We start from the raw sequence: 24,610 nt of genomic DNA, 5'->3' as shown, positions 1-24,610 counted from the left end.
CTGTCTTGTATACTACCTATTCTGACTGATTTTCCTGAGCTTTCCTTTTCCTACACTCATTCGTTAATACAGCTGATGCCACTGTCTACCGTTGCATATATAGAAAATAACGAAATATTATCAGCCCTTTTAAGTCAAAATAATTATCATTTGGTTATATTTGGATTCAGTTTGAAATAACTGTTATTTTTTAATCTTTGTTTGTAATAATCTTTATGTCCCAGCTTTATCCCTGTCCTTGTATTTCAGTTCATCCCTGATAGGATTTATTTTTATCTGTACAGTGTAGGAAATTCTACCCCATAGATTTTATAAAAGTGAGTTACTGTTATTAAAAAAGTGAAATCCCCCCATCTCTTTCCACTCTGGAACATCCATTTACTTTTGATAATCTTTCACCTGGTTTGATATAATTCTTTAATTAATCATTAGTCATAAACTGAGATCTAAGTACATAAGTAGAAAGTGACTTGTAGTACAGAGCTTTTGATCTGGGTACCAGGTGTTTTCCCACTGAAGATATGTTATAGTCGCCTGTATGCCTGTGGCCATGGAGAAGCTTCATTCAGAGTTTTCCAGTTGAAAGGTATATACTGGTTGCTTTAGATGGGATTCATTTGATGGTGCTGATATCATTTTGGTCTGGGTCATTACATTTTCATGGCTAAACCATTTAATAGGCAGTGACCTTAACATTGTAAAGCCCTACTCTGTTGGTGTGTGAAGTCTTCAGGTAGGCCAGCTAGGTATACAGGAAGCAACATAAGATTGGGGTTACTGTTGTTTAAATAAGGTTATAGACTTAATATGAATAGGGAAGGCACTCATTTGTTTATAGACTTAATGTGAATAGGGAAGGCACTTAATATGAATAGGGAAGGCACTCATTTTGATATGGAAGAGAAAAGGATGCGAACGTCAGAGGTCGTTGTATATGAGTTGGGGGAGAGAGAGGAAGGAATCTTAGCATGGGAATATGATTGGGCTAAAATTTAAAAGTCTGTGCCCCTTTTTAATTTAGTATTTGCTGTCCCTTTTAAATTAAATCCCATCGTTAAACTATTTCCAGAGTGTCTAAACACAAAAATGGTAAAGATTAAGTATTTAAGAAACCACTGGTTATTATATTTAACCTCTATGGTTAGCTTATAATGTATTCCATATTCTATCTTGTGTTATTTAACTTAAAAAACAGTTGAGAATTCTTTTTGTATTAAACATGAAGTAAAATAAGTAGCACTAATATATCCTTGTTCCTTAAACTATGTAATACTCTTTTGATCTAGTTAAATACTAACAATAAAAATTTAATTTAAAAAGAATCTTGGGCATATGAAATCCCTCAGTCCCAGTTAATTGAATCAGCCATAAGCAGGGGGATAAAACAAAGATAGGAATGGTGTGGTACTCATGATTTCCAGGCCAGGCACTGACTGTTGTTTAAAGACCTTCAATTTTTCTACTATACAGTTTCTCTTGAATATCTGAATTATTGAGATGAGTAGATGGCAAGATGTCTTAAACATTGATTAGAAAGTTCTCCCTGTCCCATCACCTCCCCTAACCCCATCCCCCACTCCTGCCTATACACACTCATAGAGGAGAAAGAGGCAGCTATATAGGTGAAGAAAATTAGAAAATACTTAGGTGGGAAAGCACTGTTTTACACACACAGAATAAATTGAGCAATTTGCATTTTATCATTTTGTGGAATAATTAAGACAATTTACATGTCTGTTATGGCTCTCATTTATAAATTGTATACTAAATTTCTTTGACCACAGCTTCTGTCCAAATTCACACCTCTGAGTAATCCTCAAAATAGCATTTCAAGATTTTAATGTTTGCCATCTTCACTTGGGTTGTATTTTGATAGAAGTTATATTCGGTTGTCAAGGTTAAACCAATCTAACCATGGTAACCAAGGTGATAACTTTCATCTTTGGTGTATTTTTCAGTGAGGTGATTGTTTCTTGCTTTTTGTCTTTCACAAAACTAAGATTTAATTACTTATATTAATTTCTGCTGAGGTAGATAATAATCTTAAAGATTTAGGTTACTGGTGAATAGAACACTCTTTAGTTTCTACTTCCTATTGTTGGAAGGATCTGCTTGGCTTAATTCCTCCCTCTGCACCCTGCAATGATGTTTACTAGCAAAGTTCTTTGAAACATAACTGGTTAATCATCTCTCAAATTTTAAGGATGATTAAAGTTTCTTTTCTGGTGGAGTGGGTATGGGGGGATGTTTGCTTAATAGAAACAAAATCATTACCTTCTGAAAGTTTAGCTTCCTATTTATGTTGGTATTCCTGTCTTTAGCAGGTTTATGCAGTACCTAATGTAGAATGTGCGGCCCACGATCAAGACTTTCTGTTTTCTTTTTTTTTCCCAGGCAAGTGAAAATTACATCCTGTGTAGTGATACCAGGTCACAGCTCAAATTTCTTGAAAAGCTGGATCAATTGGAGAAGCAGAGAAAGGATTTAGAAGAAAGAGAAATGTTACTTAAGGCAGCCAAGGTAAGGGCCAGTGTGATTTATGAGTGAACGTGGCCTGGCAATGTGGTCAGAGGAGGCTTTATCATTGGTTGACTGTCTTGGTTTTATTAGGCCTTTAGATTTCTCTAGAGGATTTCCTAAAATGAAATTACTAATAGGATGTCTCACAGCCAGGATGGTGTGGTGGCTTTCAGTTCATTTAGTTTAATGAATCATAATCTTTTGTCTTCTCACATTTCCTATGTGCTCTCCCTATCCTCAACCCCAGGTGAAATGTTTTGTAAAATTTCAGGGTCTTTTTAGGAATCCAATTGAATACATGCCAAGTTGAAGTTAAGAGAGGAAAATTTGGAAAGTAGACAGGAAGGTGATGGGTAAAATTAGTAATTTGGAACAAAATACAGGCTGGGTGGAAATAGAGTAAAAGAGTGGTGAGGCTTATTTATTTTATTTTATTTTTGGAGACAGAGTCTTGCGCTGTTACCCAGGCTGAAATGCAGTGGCATGATGTCGGCTTACTGCAACCTCTGCCTCCTGGGTTTAAGCAGTTCTCTGCCTCAACCTCCTGAGTAGCTGGGACTACAGGTACCTGCAACCATGCCTGGCTAATTGTGTGTGTGTGTGTGTGTGTGTGTGTGTGTGTGTGTGTGTGTGTGTTTTAGTAGAGACAGGGTTTCACCACGTCGGCCAGGTTGGTCTTGGAACTCCTGACCTCGGGTGATCCGCCTTCCTCGGCCTCCCAAAGTGCTGGGATTACAGGCGTGAGCCACCGCCTGGCCGAGGCTATTTATTTCCCTTCTCCCTTATTTAAACGTTTACCTGGGCTGTTAGTGTCAGATGAGGTAAAAGCTAATTCCACTACAGTTTCCATTTTGAAGCTCCATATTTCTTCATAGGCTTGGGGCCATTATGAGAAATCTTAAAGGCTGAGCACTGGCGTCTTAATTTTTGTTTTAAGCACATTTGTTTTAATTTCTAGTGTTGCTGATAGCTTCCCTTTTTAGAGTATTTGTTCCTAATCACACAGCAATTGCTTTTTTAAAAACTAATTCATTTTGAGGCCGGGCACAGTGGCTCATGTCTGTAATCCCAGCACTTTGGGAGGCTGAGGTGGGTGGATCACGAGGTCAGGAGATTGAGACCATCCTGGCCAACATGGTGAAACCCCATCTCTACTAAAAATATAAATATTAGCCGGGTGTGATGGTGCATGCCTGTAGTCTCAGCTACTCGGGAGGCTGAGGCAGGGGAATCGCTTGAACCCCGAAAGGCGGAGATTGCAGTGAGCTGAGATTGCGCCACTACACTACAGCCTGGTGACAGAGCAAGACTCCATCTCCAATAAATAAATAAATAAATCAAACCAAAAAAAAAACCTGATTTATTTTGAAATTATTTAATACAGAAAAAGTTGCCAAAACTGTACAAAGTACTCTCAGCCCCCTTTTCCAGATTCCCCCAATTTTAACATTTTACTGCATTTGCTTCATCTCTACCCTTTTTGTTTTATTTTTTGTTTTTTGAGACAGTCTCATTCTGTAGCTCAAGCTAGAGTGCAGTGGCACGATCTCGGCTCACTGCAACCTTTGCCTCCCAGCCTCCAGCAATTCTCCTACCTAAGCCTCCTGAGTAGCTAGGACTATAGGCGCTCACCACCATGCCCAGCGAATTTTTTTGTATATTAGTAGAGACGGGGTTTCAGCATGTTGCCCAGGGTGGTCTCCAACTCCTGAGCTTGATCTGCCTGCCTCAGCCTCCCAAAGTGCTGAGATTACAGGAATGAGCCACTGCATCTGGCCTTATCTCTACCCTTTTCATTACCCTTTCTATACACACAATCATTAATCCTCTCCCTCTGTTCCTCTCTTCTTCCCTTCCCCACTTTCTCTCTTCCTCCCTTTCTTTCTTCCTCTCCCCTCCTACCTTTCTTTCCTCTTTCTCTTTCCTTTTGTTTTTCTTTTTCTTTTTGAGACAGTCTCACTCTGTCACTAGGCTGGAGTACAGTGGCTTGCTGCAGTGTTCACCTCTCAAGCTCAAGCAATCCTCCCATCTCAGCTTCTTAAGTAGCTGGGACTACAGGCACACCACCATGCCTGGCTAAATTTTGATTTTTTTATAGAGACAGGATCTCCCTACAGTGCTCAAGCTGGTCTCAAATTCCTAGACTCAAGCAGTCCTCCTGCCTCAGCCTCCCAAGGTGCTGGAATTACAGGCATGAGACACTGTGCCCAGCCATTTTTCTTTTCTTAAGTTTTTTGAAAGTAGTCTTCAGACATCATGTACCCCCACTCCTGAACATTTTCATATGTAACACTGTCATCTAATGCACAGCACCCATTCTGATTTCACTAGCTGGCTCAACCATGTCTCTCTTTCATGGTCCGTTTTCCCATTCAGGAATTTGTGTTTCATATAGTTGTCATCTCGTTTCAGATTCTTTTAGGGTTTCTCAGTCTTTCTCTTTTATGCCCTTGACAGTTGTCAATAGTATAAGCCTAACTTTCTGTAAGATGACCTTCAACCAGGGCTCGTTTGATATTTCCTTATGATTTGACTTAGGTCAAGCATGCTTGGCAGGAATGCACAGAAATGCTACACTCTTCCAAGCTGATCATATCAAAAGGGTCATATTGGTACCTACTAGTTCTCTCCATTTTAAACTTGCCGTCTCCCACACTTCTCGTTTTTTATTTTTATTTTTTTGAGACAGGGTCTCGCTTTGTTGCCCAGACTAGAGTGCAGTGGTGTGATCACTGCTCACTGCAGCCTTGACCTCTTGGGCTTAAGCAATCCTCCCATCTTAGCCCCCCAAGTAGTTGGGACTACAGGCACATGCCACCACACCTGGATAAATTTTTTAGTTTTTCAGAGATAGAGTCTCACTATATTGCCCAGCCTCATTTTTCCCTTTGTAATCAATTAGTTTTTCCTAGGAAGGCGTTCTAAGATCATGCCAATATCCAGTTCCTCATCAAACCTCTATTTGTTAACCATAGCATCTGTTGTGATGTCTGCCTAAATCAGCTACCTCTGTCATGGTTGTAAAATGTCAAATCTTTATTCCCATCAACTCTCCTCCTTTTATTAGCACCCTACCATGTGGAAGAGCTTTCTTTCTTTATTCATATTAGTATGGGCTCATGATTTCTCTTTGTCTTACTAGGTTGTAATTCATTACTGTCATTTATTTTGTTGCTCAAATTGCCCCTGAGTGGGAGACCCTTCCAGCTGGCCCTTCTATCCCTTAGTCATCCATCTTCTGTCCCTCCATCCATCACTCACTGAGCATGTCCTCACTTTCAGGCACAAGGCACTCCGGGCCCAGCTTATACTTTTCATGCTTTAGCCCTGAAATCAGCCATTTCTCTAAGAAGCCTGCCTTCTTTTCAGTTGAGGATAACATTCAGAAACCAACCTTAGGTCATACAGTATACTCATTGCTAAAAGGGTGTCATTACATGTAGGCCCTTCTCAGTGGACAGATCTAGGAAATGTATATATGGTATGTGTATATGTACACATATATATACACACAAATGTCCATCTGTAACTATTTCTATATCTGTGTATGTATTATAAAACCGTGAGTTCATATGGATACCTGCAACTCCAATCCAGTGCCTCAGAGTCCTTTCTACCCTTAATCTCTCCCTGTTTGTAAAAACGTTCTCCAGTCTTGAGAAACTTGGCTCCCATTATCCTTGATATATTTAACTTATGTTCTCTATCAGTTATTTAATCGATGTGACTAATCTCTCAACTAGCCATGCTGGCTGACTCCTCTGTCTGCTATTACTAAATTCCCCACCCCATTTCATTGTCTGTGTAATTGGCCACCACGCTCACAGACCCATTCCTTGATGAGACCTCCACTCCCTCACCACCTTGTATTCTTCACCACTGGCCTATACTTTCACATGCCCCAGTTCCCCGTAAGGATATGGGGCACCACAGCCTTGTCACTGTGCTACTTCCTGCTGTCCCACATACTCAGTCCCCACATTGACACCCACTGCACTGGGAAGAGCAGCAAGATGGGACAGAAAGATGCTCTTTCTTGAGCCTTCAAGTGTTATAAGTAAGCACTTAGTCATTGTAATGAGGTGGATTATTGGTATTTTATTTCCACTTACTGTGTTGTAAACAAGGTCATAAACTATTAAATACTAGTTATTATTGGCTATAATAAGGTATTATACTTGCTCTTTATCTCCTTTGGCTTTTCCTTCTTTACCAGACGTCTAAATGTTGGATTTAGTAGCCTTCAATCCTATGCCACCTTCTCTGTCTTCATTCCCTCTTAAGTTTGTATCTCCATTTCAGCGTGCATTACGAAAATCTGGACTCATACCATTAACTCCCTACTTGACATGACTTCATTGGCTAATAGTTACTTCAAAATTAATATGTCCAAAACAGCTCCTGTTATTCCTCCCCCCTAAATACCTTTTACTCTTATAGATTTTCTTGACTCAATAAATGACACCACCGTCTTCCCAGACATTCAAGCTGAAAAACATAGGCATCATCTTTAACTCTATTCTGTGTCTCCTCTCTCCCCACATCCAAACCACCTCCTATATTATTTCTAAAATGTATCCAACTTTTCTTCATCACTATTGTCATTACTCTAGTCTAATTCATCTTTCACTTGGACTTTTATACTATCTTCTAAGTAACCTTCTTTTCCTTCTACAATCCATTCTTCTATTTCTCCTACTATGGTCAGAATGTTTTTATAACAAATCATGTGTGTCTCTTTTGCTTAAAAGCTTTCAGTGGCTTCCTGTTGCACTTAAAATGTAAACTTCCTACCAAATTTTAAAAGGCCTTATGTTATTTGGCACCCACCTGCCTCTCTGAGCTTGCCTTGTCACCTACTCTGCTCCAGGCACACTGACCTTTCTGATCCTTGAATGTGCCAAACTTGTGCCCAACTTAGGATATTAGACTTCTAACTAGGCATGTTGAATTGACCATTGAGTTCTCTTCCCCTAAATCTGCTTTTTCTTAGATCTCTACACTCTTAGAAAGTTGCAGTTACCATCCTCCAAGATGCTTGGGCCAAAATCCCAGGAGTCATCCTTGATTCCTCTCTTTACTTCATCACCGACATCCATCCTGTCAACAAATCTGATCAGTTTTACCTGCAAAGATATGTTTAGAATGCAACCATTTGTTATCTTCTGTGCTTTGATGCTAGTCCACGCTGCCCTTATCTTTCCAGTCAGCCTCTTCTTCACAACAGTTGTTTTAGGGCAGTCTACAAATTGCTCTGTGTGCCTTTGCGTTCAATCTTGGATCCCTACAGTGCATTCTCTACAGAGTGGCCAGAGCCTTTTTTTTTTTTTTAAAGTGTTACATCAGTGGCATCTCACCCCTGTGCTCCTAACACGCCAGTGGATTTTTGTTGTTGTTGTTGTTTTCGAGATGGAGTTTTGCTGTTGTTGCCCAGCCCAGGCTAGAGTGCAATGGCGTGGTCTTGGCTCACTCCTACCTCCGCCTCCCGAGTTCAAGCATTTCTCCTGCCTCAGCTTCCCGAGTAGCTGGGATTACAGGCACCTGCCACCATGCCTGGCTACTTTTTGTATTTTTAGTAGAGACGGGGTTTCACCATGTTGGCCAGGGTGGTCTCGAACTCCTGACCTTTGGTGATCTGCCTGCCTCAGCCTCCCAAAGTGCTGGGATTACAGGCGTGAGCCACCGTGCCCAGCCCAGTGGATTGTTTTTATAGCTAGAATTAAACCCCCAATTCCTTATCATGGCCTACAAGGCAACACATGATCTCCAGCCTTTCTCTTTCAACTTTTTTCTATGCTTCAACCACATGGGCCATCTTTCTTTCCTCGAGTATGTTCTCATTTTAAGGCTTTAGCAATTACTGTCCCTTCTGCTTGGAATGTTTTCCTCCAGATCTTTGCATGACTACATCTTTTTTGTCATTTAGGTCTCTACTCAAATATCACTTCTCATAGATGTCTTCCTTACCATCCTAGCTAAAGAAGTACACACCACACTTCTCTTTCCATCACATTATCCTATTTTCTTTATTTTTGTTTTTAATTTGATTTTTAAATTATATATATTTTATTTTTAAATTGTTATTATTATTATCTTTTTTTTTTTTGGAGATAGGGTCTCGCTCTGTTACCCAGGCTGGAGTGCAATGGCCCCATCTCAGCTCACTGCAACCTCTGCCTCCTGGGTTCAAACGATTCTTGGGTCTCAGCCTCCCAAGTAGCTGGGACTACAGATGCATGCCACCATGCCCAAATTAAATTTATTTTATTTTGAAACAGGGTCTCATTCAGTTGCCCAGGCTGGAATGCAGTGGCATGATAATAGTTCTCTGCAGGCCTTGATCTCCCAGGCTCAAGCAGTCTACCCACCCACCTCAGCCTGCCGAGTAGCTGGGACTGTAGGCACGAGTCACTACGCCTGGCTAATTTTTTTAATTTTTAGTAGAAATGGGGTCTTGCTGCATTACACAGGCTGGTCTTGAACTTGAGCTCAAACAGTTCTCCCACCTTGGCCTCCCAAAGTACTGGGATTACAGATGTGAGCCACTGCCTCTGGCCTATTTAATTTCCTTTACAGCACTTAACAGTTCAGCAATTATTTGTTTTGTATTTTTGCCCATCACTAATATTTTGCATATCATAATGTGTTTCATTTTTATAAAATTATTTATTTTTCTCTTCTTAAAATGTAAGTTACTTGAGTTACTACAGTTCCTTTATCATCTGTCTCCAAGGGCTAGAACAGTGGCACACAGAGTAGAATCTGTACTATGGATGACCAGTATAAATACTGGATGACTGACAAAGGCTTGATACCGAAATGTGCCCATTTTATGTTGGGGCAAAATATTATATACACACCCACATATGTGTATATACATAATGCATATTTTAATATAAATACATATATACACAGACTCATTCTCTGGTGAGACTATAACTAGAATAATAAAAGGGTTTATCGTTGGCTTGAAATGAAATTTTCTTAGTAGATTGGGAACTAAAATGAAGAAAAATTTTACCAGCTTTGGGTTGAATTTTGTGTAGATATTTAAGATTTTTGAAATTAGTAGGCACTCAAATTAAAGATTGTCTCTTATATTTTCCTTTAACCAAAGGTTCTGGTAAATCAATAAATGTATCAGGTAAACTTAGTAAATATGAAAATACTTTTAGCTTTTATTTAGTTAGCTATCTAGTTAATAGGTTAGTTAGCTAAGGTTGCATTTTATGGAACAAATATTCAGATTTATAAGCAGTAAATAACTTTGTCATGATGAGAAAAAAGAATATGCATATCCTAAACATGTTTTCCAGTAGACTGATGTTCATGGTGTCAGAAATAAAGTTCCTTACCCTTTGTTCCATCATAGCTTGATATATAGAAAGCAACTCTCTTTTTATGCCAGTCCTGTACTATGGAAGGCGACATCCAATAAACAATTATTGAACATGGTGCACAGCATTCTATTAAGTGCTATAGAGGACCCAAAGATGATAAGATATTTTAATTAAATTACTGAGATGTATTTTCTACTTACAATTTTAGAAATTATACCTTTAAAGAGAGAGATTTCGTTCAAGGTTAGTCAGGTTCTTGATTTTAGTAGTCCTTGAAATACCGTGTGTTTTCCCAAATGGCTTCACCTGAAGATCAGCCAGTATTGATTGTTTTTATTCATTTAAACCAACAATTTTTCTTTTTTTCTTTTCCTTCATCTGTACCACCAATTTTTTAGTTTTCAGTGTTCCTACAAGAACAACGTCATGCCTCAACTGGACCTGACTGACATTGTTAGCATCATTTTCAGTATAAGCTTCCTCCAGGCTAGAACTGCAGCAGCCAGCCCAGATGATGAGGGGGCGGGGGAAACCAGGGTGGGAGTGCAGCTAGACTGGATTGAGGCATTTTCCCCTGGAGCTAAGATATTCAATCACAAGAGAAAATTGTCGTTTATTAAATATTTAATGGCAGCTTTGGTGTTTAGATACTAGTAATTTCTACTAAAATTTTCTTTTCCTTTGATAGAGTCGTTCTAATAAAGAAGATCCAGAACAGCTGAGATTAAAGCAGAAAGCCAAAGAGGTAGGACTTTCAAGTTACCATGCTTGTCTTTGTGTTTGAGGGAAGGTTGGCAGCTCTCTCCTGGCAATTAGGTCAGGGTTTATTTTGCTGTTGCATACCATTTGCAGAAGCCTTGGGGAAGGACAGGAACTGCTAAAGGCAAGGGCAGTACTTCAAATGAGGTCAATGAGTTATGTGCTCTCTTTTTAAAATTTATTTTCAAGGCTTAGGCCTGTCTCGAAATGGGTCTTTGTAAACTACAGCAGTATACTTAGAGGAATATAATGTGAGATTTAAAAAAAAAAGAAACTTTTGAGATTTAGCATCTGGGATTGTACAATAGGCTACATTTTTCCAGGGTAATTGTTCGTTTTGTAAATCTGATACTGCTTATAATTCTTTGGCTGGGAGGCGGTACTGGGATTTAGTTTTAAATGGAAAATGCCTCTGGCTTTTAATTTTCTAGGCCCAGCAGTTTTCTGTTCTGGAATGGAGCCCTTGTTTCACACAGTTCATGTTTAGCTGCAGGGGTTTTAGTTTATAGCTTAGACTGGTTAAGCTTTTACTCCCAGAGGCCTCTGCATAGCAACTGTAGAAATCAACAAATAAGTTCATTTATGTCTGCAGCCTCCTCTCAGTAGCTGACTTTTTACATTTCCCAATATCCATTTCCTGACTTTTCTAGCCCCAGAGAAAAAAGCTCCACTAATTGGAGCTTATTTTAATTGAGCCTTAATATTGGATCTCACTGGAGTTGCCCCCAGAGCTGCTGAGAACAGAATGAAATGAAAGTACCTAAGGTTGAAGATGCGGTGTGTGTATGGGTGTGTGTGTGAAATTTTTCACTTGACCTACAGATTCTTTTCCCTCCTGAATAAATCATCAAGCCTGTTCACATTTCTGATTAAGGATCTGACAGCAGACGATAATAAAGACAATTGAGGTGTGAGACGTGTGATATGGAGCTGAAGAAATTGGTTTCTATAGTTACTTCACTGATTTCATGCAATTTTTAAGGATCTTTGTGCTAAATAAGAGTGATTTTTCTGAGCAACCTTTTCCCTTAACTGTGCCTCTTGAACTATGAAATCTGTTGTTGCTTAACATTGCTGCAGTTGGCTCCTAGGTGCCAGCAGCAGCAGGTTATTTATGAATGTTTTAAAGGCCCTTATTGTTTGGATTGATGTAGGAATTGAGGCAAAACAAGTGGAAATCTAGTAAGATTCTTACAATCAATGTGGTGTGTTTTCATTAACAGAGAGAAGGAAAATACTTGAACTCTGGGTGGAGGCATTTCAGGATTGGGACAGGGAACGCTGGAAAGGGAGAAGGCTTTAAAAAGTTGAAAGGAGAAACATTTTATTTTCAGCAACAAAATATTCCTCATACTGATGTCTTTCCAGTGGAAAATATATCTAAAAATATTAGTATGAGAACTGTACCGATAATTCTCTTTAAGCAAACCTGGCATGCAGATATTAGGGATGGGCAACCTAACGTTGCTCTGAATCATGGGTATCCCACCTTGTTTTAATTAAGGACTGACTAGATGCTTATCTTCTAATTGCATTCCCTTTTTGGAAAATATGCAACAGAAAGCTTACCCTTTTAACCTTACCCTGTCTGTCCCTCCTTCGTAAACCTTCATAAGCATCTGAATCTTAGATTAATTTTTCCTTCGACTTTGTATGGGATGGTTTTGTTTTTGTTTGCGTTTTATTTTAGTATGTTGTTTAATAATTCCCTAAGGGATGAATAGGTGGACAACATTTTTCAAAGAAAACTGTGAGAGGAAATGTACCAAAAAAATGCCTCTCTTAATGAGAACAGGTGGTAGCAAACCTGTGTTTTTCTCTTCCTTTGCACCTCCATTTATTTCTTTTTCCAAGCAAGATTAAAGGAACTCAATGTAACTTCTTTCCAAAATATTTTGAAAGTTTTCTAGTTGCTTCCTATCATAAATCCTCTTTGATCAAAAAAAGGAATCAAATACATTGGCCCCCTTCCAAGAACAGAGCCACTCTGTATTGCAAATGTTTGGTGAAAGTCAAATATTGTCATTTTTGTCATCCTTCTGACCCCTCGAGTTCTTAATAACTTGAGTGTTCTAAGGGGCTCTAGTTCAGAATCAAATACACAGTGATAGTGTATTTTGTTTGATTGCATAAATATTGACCTTTTTTTTTTTTTTTTTTTTTTTTATGAGATGGAGTCTTGCTTTGTCACCCAGGCTGGAGTGCAGTGGCATGATCTCAGCTCAGGCAACCTCTGCCTCCCAGGTTTAGGTGATTCTCTGGCCTCAGCCTCCCGAGTAGCTGGGATTAGAGGCACGTACCGCTGCATCCAGCTAATTTTTGTATTTTTAGTAGAGATGGGGTTTCATCATGTTGGCCAGGCTGGTCTGAAACTCCTGAACTCAGGTGATCTACCTGCCTCAGCCTCCCAAAGGGCTGGAATTACAGGATTGAGCCACCGTGCCTGGCTGACCATATCTTAATAGAGAGTTGGAGTGCTTGCTTGTATGGTAATTTGTGAGGTTAGCATTTAGGATGCATTAATCACTATCATGCTGGTATAAACTATGATGCTTTGGTGTATGAATTTTTGGTATTTGGCTATCTGAGAAGTTTTCTTTGTTCACTCATGAATTTTTTTTTTTTAGCACAACAGCCTTATGCTTGCTTGATTTAGAACTGATTTGTTTTCCCTTTCAAACCTACCTACCAGGCTTGTCATAGAAAAAAGATTACTGGCTATCTTATAAATGCAGAACTTCGAAGAACTGTTTACAGAAGCTGTAGGTTTTTTTTATGCTGAGAAATGTTTCAGCAATGATATTTCTCATATAAATATTAAAAATCACAATCTGAATCCCCTTCATTCATAATCTTATCCATATTTGCTTTCAACTGACTAGAATTCTTAAGCCATGTGTAGTGGCTTACACCTGTAATCCTATCACTTTGGGAGGCTGACATGGGCGGATCACCTGAACTTAGGAGTTCAAGACCAGCCTGGGCAACATGGTGAAACCCTGTCTTTACTAAAAATACGAAAAATTAGCTGGACTTGGTGGCGCACACCTGTAATCCCAGTTACTTGGGAGTCTGAGACATAAGAATCGCTTGAATCTGGGTAGCAGAGGTTGCAGTGAGCTGACATGGTGCCACTGAACTGACTCCAGCCTGGGTGACAGAGTGAGACTCTGTTTCAGAAAAAAGTAACTAGAATTTTTTTTTTCTTTTTTTTTTTTGTGAGATGGAATTTCACTCTTGTTGCCCAGGCTAGAGTGCAAGGGCACGATCTTGGCTCACTGCAACCTCTGCCTCCCAGGTTCAAGAGAGTCTCCTGCCTCAGCCTCCCGAGTAGCTGAGATTACAGGCATGTGCCACCACGCCTGACTAATTTTGTATTTTTGGTAGAGATAGGGTTTCTCCATGTTGGTCGGGCTGGTTTTGAACTCCCGACTTCAGGTGATCCTCCTGCCTCAGCCTCCCAAAGTGCTGGGATTACAGGCATGAGCTACTGCACCCGGATCATTTCTCCTGTAGTTTTTCTTTCCTCTGGTAAAGTTTTAGAGGCTCTTCATCTTTGCATTCCAGATGTAAGGACAAATTGTGTTAAACTGGACAGGTTTTTAAAAAGTATCAAATAATTTCTTTTCATTCTTCCTATCGACTTCTTCTGATTTTGTCATTCTTATTTGGCACTTAAAAACAGACTGCCTTTGGATTGGCCTCCAACCCAGTCTTATTCCATTGAAGAAGTTCCTGCTGCATGGTGCTCCTATTGACCTGACAGGTTTTCTGTCTATTTGAAAACCAGCTGATATGTCTGTGGATATTCCTGTAATTCAAACGTTTTATTTTCAACTTAGAGACTGTCTTCTTTCCCTTTCTCTGTTGCCTGAAAAAACATAAGCATCCTTTCTCTTTTTCTCGCTATTATAACTTTATATTTTCTATACTAGCCCTTTCAAATTCTGAAATTTTTATGATTTTTCTAGATACTTTTCCTAAAATATAAGTACTGGCATTCTTCCATTTTGCCATCTCTTCGTGAAAGTTTTTTTAGTTGGTTTTTTTTGTTTTTGTTTTTGAGAAGGGTCTCACTCTGTCACCCAGGCTGGAGTGCAGTGACGCAATCTGAGCTCACTGCAGCTTTGACCTCCCGGGCTCAAGCGCTCCTCCTACCTCAGCCTACCAAGTATTTGAGACCACAGGCACATGCCACCACACCTGGCTAATTTTTAAAATTTTTTGGAGAGTCGGGGTCTCCCAGTGTTGTCTAGGCTGATCTCGATCTTGTGACCTGAAGATTTGGCCTCTTGAACTGCCATAGTTCATTTATCATCCAATTATCATTCATTAGGTTCTCTTGGAACCATGAAAGCCTCACTAGTTTCCTTCTGCCTCAGCCTCCGTAAGTTCTGGGATTACAGGCGTGAGCGACTGTGCCCTGCTGAATTTTTTTTTTAATACATGGATTACTAATTGCTAAACTCTAACTTCAGACAAGCAGGCATATTTTTATTTAATGCAGCCGCAAACTTGTATGATATGTGTGTTATGTGTCCTAGGTTAAAATCTAGCCCTCACTTTTTTCTTTTCTTAGCACATCATACAGAATTTTGTAGAGCTATTTGTCTGAATTTGCAGTTCAAACATTTTGATTTGATTGTTGTATATTTTGTGACCCTTATTTCCTTTTGAATTTCTTCTTTCTCCTTTGGGAAATGTGAGGTTCAATGCATCTGTGCAGAGTGAGACAAAGAATTCATTTATTTTCTTTTTACCAATTCCTAGCATTCCACTTTGATTTGTTATCAGATGGTGAGGGAGGAAAAAGGAAATCAAGACCTAATGGTATATTTGCTTCACAATGTAACCTGTAGGAACTGGGAAAAAGAATAAATACTAAATGACTAAAATGTAGACCAGATTAGAAGCCTTGTATCCTAAAGTTTTTGGGATTTTTGTTTATAGAAAATATAGGTTATACAAACTGTTGGTACAATTCATCATAAAACATTGTACAATAAATAAAATACTGAATCATAAGGCTCATTACTGATTAGAAAATATTTAGGCATGAGAACAGCACAGTATATTTTTAAAATGAAATTTGAAAATATATGAAGTCAATGAAAGGTGATAGTTAGGCAAACTATTAAATTATATCAGTTTGTATTTAGACTTCATGCAAGTTCTACTTGGCCAGAACTCATAGAGTACTGGACAGGGACAAATGAAACTTGTCACAAAAAGTACATTCTAGCAGTCAAATTAATACAGCAAGAGGACGACATTCTTAAAATGACAAGTTATAAAGAACTTGTGTATGACAGCAGAGAAACAGATTGAAAGGTTTCACAGCACTGATAGTGTAGGACAGTGGTTCTCAAACGTTGACATGGATAAAATTATCTGGAGAGCTTGTTAAAATACAGATTGCTAGGTCCCACAACCAGAGTTTATAATACTGTAGTAGGTCTAGGGTAGGACCTGAAAATGGGATTTCCAATAAATTACCAGATGTTGCTGCTTTTGCTGCTGCTGCTCTGCACTGAGAACCATTAATCTAGGGTGAGAAAGAAGGGGGTCTTTAAAAGTTGTCACTTTTATTTTCCCACTAACTAAATGGTCAAAATACTGTGATTTGGGAATCTGAGATTTGGCCTCTTGAACTGTCATAGTTCATTTATCATCCAGTTATCATTCATTAGGTTCTCTTGGAACCATGAAAGCCTCACTAGGTTTCCTTCATGGATATTTTTACAAGATAACTTTAATGGTAGTATTTCTTTACTGGTATACCTTAAATGGAAAAGAAAATATCAGAGATCCAGAAAAAGATTGCATGCATACTTTTTTTTTGATGTGTAGGATCTGTGTGTTTTGAGAGACTTACTACTCTCTTAGTAGAAAGATGCCTATTTGAAAAAATATAGCATTGAACTGGGAGTAAAGTATCTTGGATTCTAGATTCAGCCTGCCATTATCGAGAGCTTGCTTTGGGGAAAGTTACTTTAATTCTTTGAACTTACCTCTGTTTCCTTGTATTTAAAATGAATTTAACAATTCCCGCTCTGCTTATATTACAAGATTGTCATAATTTAGGGGAAGGCGAGGCATAAAAGAAAAAAACAGTAGCTTATAAACATTAACTGTAGGAACATTTAAGGTAGATGTCATTGAGCTCTTAGACTTAAGTTTGAGATAGACCATGAATATGTTATTTCTTTCTTTCCAGAGGACTAAAAAGAAAATGAGAAGAAAAAAGAGTGTAAGGGTGACAACTGAAAAAAAATTTTTTGTAATACAGAATAACTGTAGCACATTAATATTTTACACAATTTATAAATCAAATGTTATTGGTTTAAGTTAAAGAGAGAAGGTGGCTAATTGAGATTATGAGGAATATACTTTTTTTTTTTTTCTAGGAAGGTAGGGATGAATGAGTAGTGTTGACCAACAAGGCACCAGAGTTTACATAACAAATTCCAGGAATCTCAGATGTTCTGGACAGTGCCCTGGTATTGTAATAACCAGCCTTAGTGGTTGGGAGAAAAAAAAAAAGATTCTAAACTGTTTGATTTGGTGGAATGACTGCTAATAATTGTCTTTGAGGGCTTAAAAAAGATCTTGTATTTCGGTTGTGGTATCCTTGAAGTTAAGGTGGAATGGTGATTTTTTAAAAATTTGCAACTTGCTTTTTGGTTCCCTTGACTTAAGATTCAGCTGTTAATGTTTAGGAGTTGTTTTTTTTTTTTTTTTCCTGTTTGTTTTGTTTATTTTAGCATTTAACCTTACATTCCCTGGTAAACTTGTTCTTTTAAGTAATGATTCAGATGTAATTATAATCTTTGTTAAGAATTTTAGAGTTTGATCCATGAAATTTTCCAAAGTGTATCTAATTCAATTTAAAGTTTTACTATTTAAAACATTTCCACTGTTTGGTGTTAGGGTTTTGTTACCTCTGTGTGTACTTAACTTTCATTGTGAAATCTAAGCAAGACATTTTTCTTAGTTCTTTGTATCCTGAGTTCAAAACCTGGTGTGATATACTTTGTTTCTCTTATTTGTTTAGATTTTTTCATACATTCCTATTCGGTGATGTGATTATTTTCATTGCTACTAACACTTTCCTTAAGCAGAGAAAGAAACACATTTTTTGATTTCCCATATTGTCTATGTCATGACTATCTAGATAAATTTGGTTCTTCCTGTTAAATGTGTCCCTGTTCCTGTCCAGCCTGTCAGCTGATATGAAACTTGGTTTATTCATTCTTCAGCTAGGGCCTCTGATTCTGCTTAATCTTTTGGTTTCTGTTTTCAATAGTTTTTAATTTTCCTTTTGTTCTTGAAAATTATGTGCTTAGCATCAAGAAGTACCTCTATTGAACTTTACCTCTGAGAACTTGTGTGATCTTCAAAGTAATTTCTTAATGTTTTTTGGGTCTTGATTAAAGGCTGTACTAACATGAGTTGTACTTATAAATGAAGAGATGAGTACTTAACACCAGAAATAAAATAATCTTCAATTACTGTTGCTTAGTTGCCTTCTAGAGCACTATCTTGAATTTTAGAGACTGCTACTTCCTATCATAGAGACTGTGAAAAGAGAAATGAAGGCTTCTGCCTTTTTCATTACCCATAAAGGAAATAGTGAGCATATTCTTAAAAGAGAACCTCCCAAACCTGTTTGGTCTCTTTGGAACAAGGTGTTTGTTGCTGGTATTGGTGAGCAAGCAAGCTTACATTTTATTAAACAAAGGCTAGTTGGTATGTAATATAACAGAAACCAATTGTCAGAATTCTGGCTAAACAGTCTTTAAAGAGTTCCAGTTAAGATGGAGTAAAAACACTTCATATTTTCTCTCCCACTGAATACAGCTATAAAATCTGGACAGAATGCTTGGAGCAGCTATTTGAGGACATTGAAAGTTAAATAGTAAACAGATTGGGGAAGAAGATAAGAATTCAAAATACTATTTGAACTGGTGGTGAGGTTGCCACCCTCCATCCCTTACCCCCATTCTTCCTACTGCTTGATTCTAGACCTGGATACAGTCACAGAAGTGAGTGGGAAAGTGGGCTGAATCCCCAGCTGTCTGGCCAGGAGGGGCTCCAGGGAACCCGAAATTACTGGGAAGATGACAGAGAGGGAAGAGCTCAGGAAAGCAACCCCATGGATTGTGTTAAACTCCTAGACGTACTCCTGAACTACACATTTGCCGTATGTGGATCTTATTCTAATGAGCATACCAAAGCCTGTAAGAACTGGACCAACAAACCACCACCAGATCCCAGATTGACCACTGGGGGATGCACAGGGCAGATCCAGATAACATTGCGAAAGCTTTGAAAACTGAGCTGACGTTGTAGCCACAGACCACAGAAGTCACATTGGAACCTGTGGCTTGAACCTGTGTTGATTGCATGCTAAAACAAAGGTATTAACATTCTCCAAAGGATATCTAGAATACCCAGAGCTTCATAACATAATACAGTTGACATAGGTTTGAAGTGTACAAGTCCACTTATGTGGATTTTTTTCAACCACTTGTGGATGGAAAATACACTATTTGCAGGATGCGAAACCCATGTATGTGGAGGGGCTGACTTTTCATATACACAAGTTCTGCAGGGCCAACTGAGAACTGAATATACATGGATTTTGGTGTACTTCGGCATCCTGGAATCAGTCCTCCATGTATACCAAGGGACGACTGTATTCAAAATATTCAGGATACAATACAAAATCACTTGACATGAAGAACCAAGAATATCTCAACTCCCATAGGAAGGGACAATCAACAGGTACCAGCCCCAAGATAACATAGATGTTGGAATTATCTGACAAACACTTAAACTACTATAAAAATGTTCCAAGAAGCAAATTATAAACACTCTTGAAATGATTGGAGAAATAGAAACTCCTAGCAAAGGGCTAGAAAATATAAAGAATAAAGTTATAAAATGGAAATTTAGGAACTGAAAATGACAATAACCAAAATAAAACACATTCAGCTGAATGAGCTGAATAGCAGGATAGAAATGACAAGAGTCAATTAACCCAGTCAATAAACCCAGGTTCAACTCATATCATAATCAATCTCTGAAAACTATATAGATGTAGAAAATAAAAATTTTGAAAATAACCAAAGAAAAGGACACATGTCAATAAAAGAACAATAATTGCAATAACTAGATTTCTCATTAGAAAGCAAATAGAAAAACTTTTTTTTTTTAAAAGAAAAAGGGAGGAAAAAATGAGATCAGAAGAAAGTAGAGAAAAAGGAACTGTAAACTTAAAATCTTATATATCATGAAAATATCCTGCAGGAATGAAGGTGAAATAAAGAAATTTTCTGGTGAAGGAAAAGGAAGAAAATTCACTGCCAACAGAGTTGCTATAAGACAATTAAGGATATTATTCACAATGAAGTCAGATGATACCAAAGGGAAACTGAACTTCAGGAATGAAGAAAGCACAACAGAAATGGAAAGCATAATAGACTATACTGCTTTTGAATTAAAGTATGTTTAAGTAAAAGCAGATTTGAGGACTGACATTGGCGAGATGACTGACTAGAGATGCCTGGTGCTTGTCTCTTCTACAAAAAAGGACTGAGGCAATGAATAAACAGATAGGATTTGACTAGAATGTCAGAGAGCGCTGGAGTGCAGTGGGTGAATGGAGACACACCTGTAAATGATTGGAAATCCAGGAGGGCAGCATGAGGGTACCTAGCATCTGCAGTCCTGTCTTCCCCACCTGGGTTGGATCTGGAGTCAAGAGAGACTTCCCATTGCAGGGAAAAGGCAATCAGAATAACCTAGCCAGTCCCTGTTGCCACCACAAACACATACAGTCCTTACTACAGGAGAATCCCACAGTCCTCAAAAGCCGTGAACCCAGTTTGGAGAGCTACCGTGAATTCACACAGCCGCATTGCCCTGAATTAGGAACACCAAGGTCAGCACTCCCAAGCTTCCATCCAGCCACTGTGAGCCAATGTGCTGCAGCACAGCACCATCTTGAGAACAGGGCCACTTATGGAGTGTTGCCTCCACAAGGAGTCAGTAGGCACTGCACCTCTCCAGCACTGGGGCTCCATCTTCATTGCACCAAGCCCACACTCATGACTCTGAGTGCCAAAACCCCAGCAGCGTGGAGCCTGGGCCCAGGATTGGCTGTCACTGGTCCTGCACAGAAGAGAAGCCAACTCATGCTGCCCTCACTTCCAGCTAGAGGAATAGTCTGGCAGTCCCACCCAAGGCGAACCTGTTCTTGAGCTGGCCAAACTGCTGCATGCCCGCCCCTTAGTGGGAGAGGCCTTCAAAGCCTCTGAGCAGCTGACAGGCGTCTATGTTAGTGGTGTAGCTACCTTCCTGTGCTCAGAGCTTGAGAAACAGCCCTGCAGTGTCCTACCGTCCACAGATAAGCATCTGGTCTGCCCAACAGCCCTGCGCCCACAATCAGGGTCTGCAAAGCTGCTCCACTGGCAGCCACACTCAAAGGCCTGCTGAACAACCGTGAGCCCACATCTTGGGCCTGAGAGACCGAGCCATCCTCACCAGACATGCCTTTAGGCCAGTCAGGCAGCTGTGCACCTGTGTTTTCAGCAAGAGTAACAGCCCTGTGGGCTGCTTCTTGCAGGCATGTCCTCAGGCCAGCTGAGCAACCATGTGTATGTCCTCCTGCCCAGAATAAGAGCCCTGTAGCCCAAATCCAAGCACCAAGTTGGTGGACCCACCATTTGTATGTATATGCCTCTGACCTGAGAAACAGCCCAGTGAGCCCACACCCAGCAAAACTGCACCACCTCCACCACAAACTCAGCCCAGGCCACTGAGACATTTGCATATGTCACTAGTATGGATTACAGCCGAAGAAACTACACTACTGTGTCTACCTAGAACTCAACAAACTGACACCCCAACACCCATTCATACGAGTAAGTCTTTCTCTGTGAAACCTACTCTATAAAATTGGAAGAGGCGACTTTTCTACCATATGAATGGAAATCAGTGTAGGGATACATCAAACGTGAAAAACCACAGATAAATATCCATGAAAAGGAACACAATAATTTTCCAACAACAGAGGCTAATCATAGGGAAGTATATAAAATGCTAGAAAAAGAATTCAGAATAATAATCTTAAGTAAACTCTGTGAGATACAGAATACTGATGAATATTCAGTGAAATCAGGAAAACGATTCACAATTTGAATAGAGAAAATTTTATTTTTATTTGTGTCTTTTTTAGAGACAAGGTTTTATTTACGCAGGCTGGAGTGCAGTGTTTTGAGCATAGCTTACTGTAACTTTGAAGTTTTGGGCTCAAGCCATCCTCCCACCTCAGCTTCCTGAGTATCTGAGACTAGAAGCATGTGCCACCATGCTCCAGCTAAGTGAATGAGAAATTTAATAACAAGATAGATATCATAATAGAGAACCAAACAGAAATCCTACAGCTGTAGAATTCAATGAATGAAATAAAAAATACAGTTGAGACCTTCAACAATACACTACACCAAGCAGAAAAAAGAATTTTCGAACTTGAAGAGATTGAATCTACACAGGCAGACCAAAAAAAAAAAAAAAAAAAAAAAAACCAAAAACAAAAGAAAAGAAAAGAAGAAGAAAGCTACAGGATTTATGGGACACCATGAAGCAAACAAATATTCACATTATGGGCATTCCGGAAGGAGAAAAGAAGTGAAAAGATGTAGAAAACATATTTAATGAAATAATAGCTGAAAATTTCTCAAGTATTTGGAGAGAGACATCCAGGTTCAGGAAGCTGGAAGAACCCCAGGTGGATTCATCCCAAACAAGTCCTCTCCTAGGTGCATTATAGTCAAATTGTCAAGTCAAAGTCAATTCTAAAAGCAGTAAAGGAAAAATGTCTATTCACAAATAAAGGTACTCTTATCAGATTAACAGTAGATTTCTCAGCAGAAACTATACAGGCTAGGAGAGAATGGGATACTATATTCAAAGTACTGAAAGGGAAAATTTTAAAAAACTGCCAACCAAGAATATATATATGTGTGTGTGTGTGTGTGTATATATATATATTTTATATATAACTTTATATATATACTTTTTGGTTTTTTTTGAGATGGAGTCTCGCTCTGTCGCCCAGGCTGAAGTGCAGTGGCATAATCTCAGCTCACTGCAACCTCCGCCTCCCAGGTTCATGCCGTTCTCCTGCCTCAGCCTCCCAAGTAGCTGGGACTAGAGGTGCCCACTACCATGCCCGGCTAATTTTTTGTATTTTCAGTAGAGATGGGGTTTCACCGTGTTAGCCAGGATGGTCTCTATCTCCTGACCTTGTGATCTGCCCGCCTCTGCCTCCCAAAGTGCTGGGATTACAGGCATGTGCCATCACGCCTGGCCCAGCCAAGAATATTATACCCAGCAAAACTATCCTTCAGAAATGAAGGAGAAATAAAATGTCTCACAGATAATCAAAAAATAAGGGAATTCATCACCATTAGACCAGCCCGACAAGAGATACTCAGGAGTTTTACATTTGAAAGTGAAGAAATGACAACCACCATCATGAAAGCATGTGAAGCTATAAAACTCACTGGTAGAACCAATACAGAAAAGAGAAAGAGAGAGGAATCAAACCTTATCACTACAGAAAAAGATCCACCTACACAAATAAACACTAAAAGATGAAGAAAGGAACAATGGATATACAAAACAACCAGAAAACAATCAATAAAATGACAGCAATAAGTCTGCACCTATCAGTAATAATCCTGTGTGTAAACAGATTAAGTTCCCCGTTTAAAAGATACAGACTAGTCAAATGGTTAAATAAACAAGACTCAACTGTAAGGTGCCGACGATAAATTCACTTCAGCTGTAAAGTCATACATAGACTGAAAGTGAAGAACAGAAAAAGACATTTCCACAAACAGAAAAGAAAAGCTAGCAGGAGTAGCTATACTTACATGAGACAAAACAGACTTAAAGTCAAAATGGTAAAGAGACAAAGAAAGACATTATACAATAAGGGATTAATTTGGCAAGAACATATAACAATTGTGAATACATATGTGTATCCCACACTGGACCACTGAGATATATAAAGTAAATATTATTAGATCTAAAGGGAAAGATGGACCCCAATACAATAATAGTTGGAGACTTCAACATTCCATTCTTAGCATTGGACAGATCATGTAGACAGAAAATCAACGAAGAAACATTGGATTTAAACTGTACCATAGACCAACTGGACTTAGCAGGCATTTATGGAACATTTCACCCAACAGCTGCAGAATACATATTCTTTCCAGAAGTACATGGAATATTCTCCAGTATTGACCATATGTTAGGACACAAAACAAGCCTCAAACATTTTAAAATGTCAAAATCATATCCTAAGTATCTTACCTGACCACTATGGAATAAAAGTAGAAATAAGAGGAATATTCAAAACTGTACAATTAAGCAACAGTCTCCTGGACAACCAATGAGTGAAGGGAGAAATTTCCAGGCCTTACTAACCATCAGGTAATTCATACTGGAGAGAAACCTTATGAATGGAATGAATGTAACAAGGTCTCTAGTTATGTCATATATTTGAAAGGCATCTGAGAAGTCATACTGGAGAGAAGCCTTACAGATGTAATAACTGTGGAAAAGTCTTTACTGAGTGTGCAAGCCATACTAAACATCATGTAATCCATCTGGAGATAAACCTTACAAATGTGGCTGTGGGAAATTTTGTCTACTGTAGTCATACCTCACTAGATATTAGTCCATCCATACTGGAGAGACACCTTACAAATGTAATAAGTGTGTCAGTGCCTTTAGTGAGCGTTCAAGCATTACTAAATATCAGGTAATCCATAGGGGAGAAAAACCATACAAATATAATGAAAGTGATAAGTCCTTGTCTGGGCAACCAAACTTCAGCAGACATCAGATAATCCATACTGAAGAGAAACCTTACAACTGCAATGAATGTGGCAAGATCTTCAGTCGAAATTTAC

The 24,610-nt window shown here is 38.8% G+C and overlaps 1 protein-coding gene across 2 annotated transcripts in view; it reads left to right on the top strand.

The window, feature by feature from the left end:
* The window catches only part of LOC105465340 (TATA-box binding protein associated factor 4b), a 166,435-nt gene that overhangs the window by 90,930 nt on the left and 50,895 nt on the right, over window positions 1-24,610 (top strand). For both annotated transcript variants that reach the window (XM_011713758.3, XM_011713762.3), the window contains 2 exons: window positions 2,395-2,520; window positions 10,549-10,605. In XM_011713758.3, coding sequence (XP_011712060.2) covers window positions 2,395-2,520; window positions 10,549-10,605 — 183 coding nt within the window. The remainder of the gene's footprint in view (window positions 1-2,394; window positions 2,521-10,548; window positions 10,606-24,610) is intronic.

This window comes from Macaca nemestrina, chromosome 19 (genome assembly GCF_043159975.1).
Source record: "Macaca nemestrina isolate mMacNem1 chromosome 19, mMacNem.hap1, whole genome shotgun sequence".
Lineage (NCBI taxonomy): Eukaryota > Metazoa > Chordata > Mammalia > Primates > Cercopithecidae > Macaca > Macaca nemestrina.
The sequence above is the reverse complement of the archived record's forward strand: the minus strand, read 5'-3'. Positions and strand labels throughout refer to the sequence as shown.